The sequence below is a fragment of the Stegostoma tigrinum genome, chromosome 28 (assembly GCF_030684315.1).
Source record: "Stegostoma tigrinum isolate sSteTig4 chromosome 28, sSteTig4.hap1, whole genome shotgun sequence".
Taxonomy (NCBI): Eukaryota; Metazoa; Chordata; class Chondrichthyes; order Orectolobiformes; family Stegostomatidae; genus Stegostoma; species Stegostoma tigrinum.
The window spans coordinates 33,180,519-33,192,670 of record NC_081381.1 but is presented as its reverse complement, the minus strand read 5'-3'; the positions used below and the strand labels follow the sequence as shown (position 1 = coordinate 33,192,670).

The window sequence follows — 12,152 nt, the reverse complement described above, 5'->3', positions numbered from 1 at the left end:
GCCAGCGCCGATCCTTGTGGCACACCCACTGGTCACAGGCCTCCAATCTGAAAAGCACCCCTCCACCACCACCCTCTGTCTTCTACCTTCGAGCCAGCTCTGTATCTGAATGGTCAGTCCTCCCTGTATTCAGTGTGACTTAACCTCGCTAACCAGTCTATCAAGAGCAACCTTGTCAAACACCTTACTGAAGTCCATATAGGTCATGTCGACCACTCTGCCTCATCAATCCTCTTTGTTACTTTTCAAAAAACTCAATCAAGTTGGTGAGACACAATTTCCTCTGCACAAAGCTATGCAGACTATCCCTAATCAGTGTTTGCCTTTGCAAATACATGTAAATCCTGTTCCTCAGGATTCCCTGTAACAACTTGCTCACCACCAATGTCAGGCTCACTGTTCTATAGTTCCCTGGCTTTTCCTTACCACCTTTCTTAAATAGTGGCACCACATTAGCCAACCTCCAGTCTTCTGGCACCTCACCTGTGGCTATCAAAGATACAGATATCTCAGTAATGTCTTCCCTAGCTTCCCACAGAGTTCTAGGGTACGCCTGATCAGGTCCGTGGGATTTATCCACCTCTCTGCGTTTTAAAACGTTCAATACCTCCTCTGTAATATGGACAATTTTCAAGATGTCACTATTTATTTCCCCATGTTCTCTATCTTCCATAACCTTCTCCAGAGTAAACACTGATGCAAAATAGTTGTTCAGTATCTACCCCATCTCCTGTGGTTCCACATATGGGTGTCCTTGCTGATCATTAAGGGGCCCTATTCTCTCCCTAGTTACCCTTTTGTCCTTAATGTATTTGTCGAATCCCTTTGGATCCTCCTTAACTCTACCTGCCAAAGCTACCTCATGTCTCCTTTTTGTCCTCCTGATTTCCCTTTTAAGTATACTCCTGCCTTCATATTCTTCCAGGGATTCACTTGATCCCTGCTGCCGATACCTGACATACACTTTCTTCCTCTTGACCAAAGCCTCAATTCCTCTAGTAATCCAGCATTCCCTACACCTACCAGCCTTGCCCTTCACCCTAACAGGAACATGCTATCTCTGAACTCTTGTTATCTCATTTTTAAATGCTTCCCACTTTTCATCTGTCTCTTTACCTGCGAATATTGCCTCCAATTCATTTTTTAAAGTTCCTGTCTAATACCATCAAAACTGACCTTCCTCAAATTGGGAACTTTAACTTTTAGATCCAGTCTACCCTTTTCCACCACTATTTTAAAACTAATAGAATTGCGGTCACTGGCCCCAAAGTTCTCCCCCAGCCTACATCTCAGTTATTTGCTCTGATTTATTTCCCAAAACTAGGTCAAGTTTTGCACCTTCTTGAATCGGTATGTCCACATGCGGCATCAGAAAATTTTCTTGTACACACTTAATAAATTCCTCTCTATCAAATCCCTTAATACTGTGGCAGTCCCAGTCTATGTTTAGAAAATTAAAACCCCTTCCATAACCACAATATTATTCCTACAGATAACTGAGGCTTCCTTACAAATTTGTTTCTCAATTTCCTGCTAACTGTTCGGGGGGTCCGTAGTATGGTCCCACTAAGGTGAATCTCCCTTTCTTATCTCTCCCTTCCACCCAAATAATTTCTCTGGACCTATTCCAAGGAATATCTTCCTAAATACAGCAATAATGTTATCCCTAATCAAAAACACCACTCCCCCTCCTCTCTTGCTCCCCTTTCTCTCCTTCCTTTAGCTTGTATACCCCATAACATTAAGCTGCCAGTCCTGTCCATCCTTGAGCCACGTCTCTGTAGTTGCTGTTGATATTCCAGTCCCACGTTCGCAACCATGCCATGAGTTCATCTGCCTTACCTGTTGGGCCACTTGCATTGTATTAAATGCAGCTTAATTTATCAGGCCTACCTCATCCTCTTCACTGCTGCCACAGCCTTTCTGTTTGACTGGGGATAGTACGGCAATGATGGGCAGTGTTGCATTTCACAATCCTTTACAGAGCAGCTGAATTTTTTGTTCATCACAGCGTCAGGAATGCTGTAACAGCTGAGGCATTCTTCCAGGCACTTGGCAAAGTAGGCAGGCCCACCTTGCAGTATTCAGAAAACTGATCAACAGTCACAGTATAACCAGTTCTTGTGAGTGAAGAGATCTACTCGAGAACATTCCTACCTCAGTAGCTCTTTTTAAACAGCTGTTTAATACTCCCTTCCTGATGTCATGTTATGCACTCTAAAGTCAACAGTCTTTACTTTCCTGTACCTTTAATGAACCTGATTGAATGATGGCAGTCCCTGGTTCATGCCACATGGTAGCGGTCATGTGTCTACATAAAACCAGGAGGCACATTCATACAAGCCTGCATTTCTGTCCCAAACACACTGACTTTTGCTAGGTTTGACAAAACCATTCCTCTCCCTGGTTTATCACCCAAGGAATTTCTGATGGTTGGCAATTGTGGCTTTGTTAGGGCAGGGGTGAGGCTGAACTGTGAGACCAGTAACTTTAAACAAGTGCTCGTGGAATGTCATTCGCAGTTGAGCAAACACATCTTCTCACTGAACTTTAGAGCTGCATTCCAAAGCACTTTCATGCATGTTCTAATGCTTTGGACATGTCCTTCCATTGTGGCTCCATGGGACATATGCCACCATCAGCGCATTTTAACGTAGTTCTTTGGAACTGGGGTAGGTTGTGTATACTATTGCAAAGAGTAACCTGTTGAAGTAACAATGAGAGCTCTCTGATGAAGGGCCTAGGCCCAAAACGTCAGCTTTTGTGCTCCTGAGATGCTGCTTGGCCTGCTGTGTTCATCCAGCTCCACACTTTGTTATCTTGGATTCTCCAGCATCTGCAGTTCCCATTATCCTGTGTTAGCATCTGCTTTAGTAAATGGGGTATTCTTGACTGGTTTTGTGAATACAGACATTGAGCCTGTTGAATGTGCCATTGCTTTCTTCGATTGAGTTAGATCTAGGCAAATTCTTTCTCGATCATTAGATTTTGGTCCTGTCCCCATTCCTGACCATCCCTTTACCTGGCCTGTAATCAGTGAAATTACCCCTTGTCTCAGCATAGAATCTAGATCTTTAACTTGCTCTAAGAGTAAGTGTAGCACTCCAATTTGTGTGGAGACGCAGAATGGCTTTGTGTTGCGTCTGAGGGTAATCTGGAATCTGTCTTTAATTGCACCAAACCTGTATCGAATATCTTGAGAATCCCCTTTGTAATTCACTTCCCAGATATGCAGATGAAATTTTGTTGACCTTCATTCATTGATTTTGAGTTTTTCATCACAAGCAACAAAAAGAGATTCTGTAATTTCTCATTGCTTGTACTGAGCTTTGCTGTGAGTTGGCCTTATGCTCACAATGATGCTCTTTCTGGCCTCTGTAGTTTCATTGAGGATGGCTGCAATTTAATCTTAAATTAAGCCATTTAGGTTGTGGTGAAACTGAGACATTCGCCCCAGTTGGTGAGTGCAAAAGCTTTGCTGTGTCTGTTTATTTCCAGTTTAACACTCCAGAATTCTTTTCTCCCAGAATTGCCTTTTTTTAAAACCTGGTTTTGCAGTTAGTTTCCACTTCTTGTAGCTGCTATAGTCTCAGTGATTTTCTCTGTTTTTTTTCATCGTAGTCTGTGTTGGATTACTGCTGACTTGTCTCTGTGCCACTATGCCACCATTCTGACCTTGTACCCATCCTGCTGGGCAATTGTCTGTTTGTTGTGGCTCATTCCCTCTGTGTTCGGACACTTCTGGTTATAGTGGGAACCATCTTCTCTGTTCGGATAGGCCATGCTTCTTGTGTACTTTCTTCCCATGAGCTGGGGGAGGTGATGGTCTGGTGGTATTGTCACTGGACTGTTAATCCAGAGACCCAGATAACATCCTGGGGACCCGGGTTCAAATCCCGCCACAGCAGATGCTGACATTTGAATTCAATGAAATTCTAGAATTAAAAATCTAACGATGACCGTGAGTCCATTGTCAGTTGTTGAAAAAGCCCTCTGGGCACACTATCCCATGTGCACACGCTATCCCAGGGAAGGAAACTGCCATCCTTACCTGGTCTGGCCTACATGTGACTCCAGACCCACAGCAATGTGGTTGACTCACAACTGCCCTCTGAGTAATTAGGGATGGGCAATAAATGCAGCCTAGCCAGTGATGTCAACATCCTGTGAATGAATAAAGAAAAATTTCTTTTTCCGTGATGCTTCGTTCTCCCCTCAAAAGAACACCCCACCGAGGCTCTGGGGTTCATTTACCACATGAGCTGTACAGCTTCACCTTGTGTCAAAAACTCTCCGCTTTGTCACTGGTGCGTCCCGATCGCTCCTGAAACATCGCTCCTGAAACTCCGAGCACAATTCAGGTTATGAAGTAATTCTGCTTCCAGCCTCTCGTGTGAGTAATTGTCTGCTCTATGGCGAATTTAATTTACAAACAAATCCACGCCTTCCCCAGGCTTCTTTTCCCTGATTACATTTTGCACATTCAATGATTAAATTCCTCCTCACTCATAAATATAATCATTAAATGTTTTCAATGATTGTTCATATGGTGCAGTTTTTCACCAATGCCTTGCCCTGTTTGTCATTGCTCCCCCACCACATGTGGTAATATATAGTCCTGTACAGTAACCTACTCCTTTAGCCCTGCTCTTTTTAAAATCTAAGGCTGAAGCTGTTCTATATCTTTGTCAATTCTTAGCTCTGAGCCTTCCATTCTCAAGCCTGGTGGTGACCCATCGATCACTGGAACGGCTCTGGGAGTGTTAACATAACCTTCAGGCCTGTCCTGGTCTCTGCAAATGTTCTGTTGTGGTCAGTGCCTGTCCTGGGTCAGGGCTCATGCACCGCTGCCTGGTCTCTGCAAATGTTCTGTTGTGGTCAGTGCCTGTCCTGCGTCAGGGCTCATGCACCGCTGCCTGGTCTCTGGGTCCGTTTGTTGACCTTTGGTTGCATCCATGACATCCTGAGCCTGGAAACATTTCCTTTTCTTCTCCACTTGTCCACAAGGTTCACGTCAGTGGTTGCATTTGATGCCTGTTGTATTTTTTTTTCACTGCCACCAGCTCTGCCAGCATTTTTCATTGTGTGTATGGGGTCTAACTAGCTTGAATTTCCCAAATTCCCCTCCTTAAATCTTGCCTCAAAACTGGTTATTTACACAGCACCACAGATACACACATTCTCCCTGACTCTGCTGAAGTTTCTGTCTCCCTCCAGATCTCTCCTATCTCATCGACACTATCATTATACGTATTGCTGACGTCTCTTTATTCCCCGACCTCTTTGCTCCTTTCTCGTCCACACCCCGCCACGCGCACATGCTTTCCCACGTGCACACGCTATCCCACGTGCACATGCTTTCCCACGTGCACACGCTATCCCACGTGCACATGCTTTCCCACACACACACTATCCCACACGCACATGCTATTCCACGCGCACATGCTATCCCATGCGCGCACACTCTAGCATTGTGTTTTATTGAATAGTGAACATGAGTAAGTGTGTTGAATGTGTTAGAGGACCTGAGTTCAGGTGACCACAAAGCCTGGGACTTTCAGGCCTGTGTAGCTCTGGAGCACAATCAGCGGAACAGACACATCGAGCCAGGGAGGCAGAAACACACTTGGATTAGTTCAGTGCACGAAGCCTATGTCTTTCTCCACCGTGTATTGTAGCTCACTGGTGGGGATTGCGGGTCAACTCTCTGTGAAGCTCCTTCTCTGGGTTTCTTATTTTCAGGTGATTGAGCAGATGAAGCAGATTATCAATGAGCGGGAGGAGTTCAAGGAGAAGCTACAAGGTGAACTAGATTGGAAAGTCTCGGAGGAAGAGAGACGGCTTACCAACACAGACGGGCTGAGGAAAGCACTGGATGAGATGGAGGTTAGCTGCAATGCACAAAGTGACTGCTTGAGTAGGGTTCAGATCTAGAGTTCCTGACCTGACTGAGCCATGCCTTTGAACCTTTGTTCAGATTACACAGCCTCCATCACTGGTCCTCTGGAGGAGCCTTGCAATGTTTAAAGATGATCAGTCCTGTTTGGGACTCACCTCATCAATTCTGAATGCCCCTCTGAGGTCATCCCCTTGAGTTTGTTCATTTGATTGTGAGGGTGTTCAGTGTCAGAATTAAAAATCATGGCCTTCACATCAAAATCCAATGTCTCTCCATAGGAGAAGGATAGACAAGATCCTAGAACGCGGTCCCACCATTCCGCCAGATCATGGCAGGTCTATACGTCAAATTCATCTGCCCACTAGGGTTCCATATCCCTTTATTATTGCCCTGACCTAACATAAGCTTTTCAGGTCACCTTCCCAGGCTACCCATTGCCAGGTTTGGCCAAGAGCCAGATATCTCGAAGCTGATCCATAACAACCAGCAACAATCGGGAAAGCCTTGAATTCACTGGATGTCTCATGGTGCTTTACAACCAACTGAAGTACTTATCTATTCATATAATCAAATTAATATAACAAACAGCGAGCTTGCACAAAGTTAAACCCCTACATACGCAGATGACCGGATAATCCTTTATCGTGTGTGTTATTGATTGAGGGAGAAAAATTGACCAGGACACTAGGGATACATCCCCAACTCCTCTTCAAAATAATGTTTACATCCACTTGAACAGTCAGGTGGGGTCCTTGTTTAACATTTCATTGAAAAGACTGTGCAGCGCCCCCTCAATACTGCAAAGGAAGTGTTAGGCTTGATTTTTTTACTCTTATCCTAGCGTGGGGTTTGAACCCATGACTTTGTGATTCCAACATCCATTACAAATGGGTGGGTTACACTTCCCTGTGAGCTTCTGCCCTTCGTCTGACAGTGCAGGCTGAAAATCATGAACAGCCCAACTAAGTGTGGAAGGTGGTCACAGATTGGCAAATGATTGACAGAGCCCACTCCCATCAATCAGCTGACCTGCTCCTGAGGGTTCCCGATCCCAGGGCATCTATCCAAAGACAGCCCAACATTCCAGTATCACCCCTAGGAATGTCATCCATTGGAATGGATATTGGATTGATCTGAAACACTGCCCTTTGTTTCCATTGAAGTTGATGGTAATTGAATTCAGGAGAGGTATATAAAGCAGGCTGCTGGTTTACAGTCAGACATTGGAAACACTTACACAATGTCAAGATATAACACTTTACAAGTTTGTTACAAGGTACAGACTCATCTCCTCCACAGGTAGGTTCAGGGGTTATGTCAACCCACAGCTTGTGCGTGAATAACAACTGCTGCCATCACAGTATTTTCTGAGCTGCATGGGGCTTTAGATGGTCCTATTAACAATGTCACAGCTCTGTGTCCCATTGTTGGGCTGTCTCTTGGAGACTTTTCCTTCACATTTTCACCTGAGCTACTTGCACCTGCTGTGGGTTGTGTTGGTACTGGGTTTTCCTAACACAGACTGTAAATTGTATTTATCACCAGGCCCGCCTGCGCACTGACTTTGGGAACCGGGTGAAGGAAGAGCTCGAGATGCTACAAGAACTCTCCATTGATCAGAGCCTTCTTTGGGTACAGAAAGCGGTCACTGGCATTTTAAGCCTCATGTTGTCGTGGCAACAGCAGTCAGAGCAGAGCCTATTGGACGCTGGGATAGATAGATCCAGCTGTGAAGGAGGTGACAACATTGTTCATTAAGAGTGAGGTGGGCTGGTGTCACAGGGAATCTTTCATTGTTAGGTCAACCCTTGGGAGTTCGGTTAAAACAGAGTCCCAGTCTGGGGAAAGGTTTGGTTCACCCTCTGAATGGGTGAAAAACCTGGAAGAGATCCTTTCTACTCTGAGAATCCTTGAGACTTTGTGGAAAGACCATAAACTGATTTATTAGATTTTAAAAAATTGTTTAAACCTATAAGTGGATGAAGTATAGTAACCCCTAATAGGGTTTACCACTTTGTCACAGCCTGCCCCCAACCTTTCCCATTACAACTGCAACATAAGCCACTCCTCAAAACTCTGTTTGGAGTCAAGTTTTTTTTTAACAATTTATTCTTGGGCTGTGGTCATTGCTGTGATTTATTGCCCATCCCTAATCGGCCTTGTCCAGATAGTTGAGAGTCTCTTGAGCCATCACAATCCATATGGTGTAAAGACACCCACAGTTAGGGAGGCAGTTCCAGGAATTTGACTTTCTGATAATAATATCAGGATCTGTGTGACTTGGAGGGGGGTGGGATCTTACTGCTGGGGGTGTTCCCTTGCATCTGCTGTCATCGTCGTGGGTTTGGAAGAGTTGCTTAATGAGTTGCTTCAATGCATCTTGTATGTGGTAGATAATGTTGCCGTTGTGCGTTGGTGGCTGAGGAAGTGAATATTGGAGTAGCCGTTTGAGGCATCGATCAAATGGGCTGCTTTGTTGTGGGAGGCGTTGAATTTCTTGAGTGCTGTCGGAGCTGCACTCATCCAGGCAAGTGGGGAGTATTCCATCACACTCCAGACTTGTGTGTAGTGAACAGTGGAGAAACTCTGGGGAGTCAGGAGGTGAGTTACTCGCCACAGAATTGCCAGCCATTGACCTGCTCTTGCAGCCAAAGCATTTATGTAGCTAGTCCTGTTCCTGGTCAATGATAATCCACAGAATGTTGATGGCGGGAGATTTGGGTGATGGTAATGCCAGTGATCATCCTGGGCGGTGGGGGTGGAGTGGGGGGTGGGGGGGTATAAGGATCAGGTTCTCTCTTGTTGGAGATGAGATGTTGTGAAACACCCCCTCTCCGAGGCTAGGCTTGAGGTGTATTGACAGGACAGTTGTGAGGGAACTGCAGACTTGCTGTGAATAACCTGGGACTTGATAGTTCAGAGGGCTGAAGGTTAAGGATGAATCATTATTTAGAATGGGAGCAACGTCACCCTGTTCCATTTTGTTTCTTTGCAGGAATTGTTGGATACTTTCAGCTGCTGCAGGAGAAGCTTTATGGAGCAGAGGAGCAGATAAAGTCATTGCAGGTACAATGCGAGCATTGTAGAATAGACCAGCAAAGCCCTTAGTCAGCAATTGATAATGCATCCCTGTTCACAACCAGGAACCAATACATGGACTCACACAGCCGCAGGGAGCCAGAGCAGATACAATGTCTATCCTGACCTAGTCCCCAGACATATTTCAGCACAGGAGCTGAAATATTTATGTTTGTGTGCAATCATACTATCTTTCTCAGACCAGTTACCAATCTGCCTTGTTGCCCCTGCTGACAAACAGCTTCTCCTCTTAGATTTTGGACAGGATCTGAGTCCTCCCTGATATTTTCTGTCTCTGTTCAGGACTGGCAGTGTAATTACTCGCTGAGACATTGAGACTGGGGCTGCTATTTAATACCATATATCAACAGATGCTTTCCAAAATCACTAAGGTGCCTGGGACAGCAATATTCCGGAACTCTGTTCCCTCAGGATTAGAAAAATAAATTATAAGACTGACTTGCAAACTCTGCTGTAGGTTTTAATTTCATGTCTTCATACTTCTGATTGCCACAACCACTCAAGTAGCCTTCACTCCAGCTCCAATTATTTTTAGAAGCAACAGTCGAAAGTTTTGGAAGGAGTGGGTGATTGTTTTTCATGCCCCTAGGATTTTGCTGCCTGCAGGTGTGTCCTGGAGATTAGTCATTACCTCCTGGGCCTTCCAGCTCAGTCCTGGGATATTGCAACCTGGCTTATGACCCAATGCAACCTAACTGCCTGAATATGTCACCCCAGCAACAGGTGGATCAGGTGCAGAGCTCCCAGGAGAGTGAGAGCCAGCAGCTGCTAAACGAGCTGAGGGCAGAGTGGGAGCAACAGCTGGCCGAAGAGGTAAAGAATTCGCAGGCAGAGATTCAGATAAAACATGACCAGGTAAACAGTCTTTCCCTTGGTGCTAGAATGGGCCTACATGTTTCCATGATTTTATTCTGCTCGTCTTTTAACATTGGTATCCTTCCCATGACTGTGTCTCCTGCGCTTAGCATCAGGAAGCATGTCGCTGGGCTGTATCTGGCCAGTCAGAATGAGCCATAAAGTGGTCTGGAATTACCTGTTGGTCATTTGTGATGATTGCTTCATAGAATCCCTACAGTGTGGAAACAGGCCATTCGGCCCAACAAGTTCACACGGCCGCTCTGAACAGCATCTCACCCTGGCTCACTGCCTTACCCCAAGATTTCCCCATATCTAACGCACACATCCCTGAACACCACGGGCAATTTAGCATGGCCAATCCACCTTCTCCGCACCTCTTTGCACAATGGGAGGAAACTGGAGCACCCAGAGGAAACCCACACAGATACAGGGAGAACGTGCAAACTCCACACAGACTGTCGTCTGAGGGTGGAGTCGAACCTGAGTCCCTGGCTCCATGAGGCAGCAGTGCTAATCACTGAGCCACCGTGCCGTGTGGTTCCAAGGGTAGGATTTGAATTCATAAAGTGCTGTACTAACACTCTTAACGTACCACCTCTGTGTGTCCTTTCCCCGAGGACAGTGTTTGCTGCTGCGATGCCCTCTGACAATACCTGCGTGGCTGTCAAACAACATGCAGATAAAATCTGTTGTAATTTGCTGCTAAACCTGAGCCTGATCTTAGCCAATCCTCACCAGCGTTCACATTTAAACATAGCCTGCTTCAGGCAGGAGTCACATCGGTGATCAGGTGAGGTTTTTGTGGCAGGGATTTTACAGATTGAGCAAGAATGCAGGAGAAATTAAACCTGAATGGAATACATGCACGTACCATCGATCACTCAGAAGGAGGCACAGTTGCAACAGAGAGAGCAAGACCTGCAGATGCTGGAGTCAGAGATAACACAGTGTGGGGTTGGGCGAACACAGCAGACCAGGCAGCAGCAGAGGAACAGGAAAGCTGATGTTTTGGGTCGGGACCCTTCTTCAGAAAATATTCCCGAACCCTGTTCCCTCTGGATTAGAAAATAAGTTATAAGCCTGACTTGTGAACTCTGCTGTAGGTATTAATTTCATGTCGTCATACCTCTGATTGCCTCGCCCAGTCAAATAGCCTTTATTCCATTAGGACAGTCCCGACCGGAAACATCAGCTTTCCTGCTCTTCCGATGCTGCCTGGCCTGCTGTGCTCATCCAGCTCCACACTGTGTTACATTTGCATCAGTGTCAAGAGCATGTGAATGTTTGATATGATGGGAGCAGGAGAGAGGCTGGTGAGCAGTGCCTGAGCTACTCTGTAGTTTAGAGCTGTATCGAATTCATTCTCAGTGGAGGTGTTGAGTTTAATTTCCCAAAATTGCTTTGGTAGACGCAGAGTCCCATCAGTTTGGAAGATAGTGTAATGTATCTCCTGTGATTAGAGCAAGAGGGAGACAGGAAGTAAGAGACCGCTTCACCTAACTCCTGTCAGAGCCAAAACATGTGAATGTATCAAAGAGAGTGAGCAGAAAAGGTTTACAAATGTGGACAATCCATTTCAGTCAAGTGGAAAGCTCAGAGAAGTTGGTACTGTTTCCTTCAGAGAGGAGAATGTTAAGAGGAGACTTGGTGGAAGGGTTTGAAATCAAGGGACACCTCGAGGGAATGGATAGGGAAACATTGTTCATACTTATTGCTAAATAGAGGGCACAGTTTAAAACAAGCTAATGGTAAGTGAGAAAAAAAACAACTGGTTCACACAGAGCATAGATCAAGGATGGAATGCAATCCCTGGGAGTATAGTTTAATTGGGACATTCAAGAGGGCTCTGGGGGTCGTGACTTAAATGGAGGCAGTGTTTCAGGAAAAAGGCAGGAAATTTGCAAGAAGTCCGAGTGTTCGCAGAGATAGTGCTGACATGATGGGCCAAATGGCCTCCTTCATAGAATCACTACAGCGTAGAAACAGGCCGTTTGGCCCAATACATCCACACTGACTCTCTGAAGAGCATCCAATTCACCACCTACTGTATCCCTGTCACCCTGCATTTCCCGTGGCTAACCTACGAATCCCAAAGCACAATGGGTAATTTAGCGTGGCCAATCCAACTAACCTGCACATCTTTGGACTGTGGGAGGAAACTGGAGCACCCGGAGGAAACCCACACAGACACAGGGAGAACGTGCAAACTCCACACGGACAGTCCCCCAAGAGTGAAATTGAATCCAGGTCCCTGGCGTTGTGAGGCAGTGTTGCTAACCACTGAGCTACTGTCCCA

At 45.7% G+C, this 12,152-nt stretch overlaps 1 protein-coding gene across 1 annotated transcript in view; it reads left to right on the top strand.

Moving 5' to 3' along the window:
* fhad1 (forkhead-associated (FHA) phosphopeptide binding domain 1) overlaps window positions 1-12,152 on the top strand; it is a 131,719-nt gene that overhangs the window by 34,003 nt on the left and 85,564 nt on the right. Inside the window, exons 13-16 of the mRNA XM_059638058.1 lie at window positions 5,743-5,886; window positions 7,445-7,637; window positions 8,895-8,965; window positions 9,716-9,853. Of these exons, the coding sequence (XP_059494041.1) occupies window positions 5,743-5,886; window positions 7,445-7,637; window positions 8,895-8,965; window positions 9,716-9,853 (546 nt within the window). The remainder of the gene's footprint in view (window positions 1-5,742; window positions 5,887-7,444; window positions 7,638-8,894; window positions 8,966-9,715; window positions 9,854-12,152) is intronic.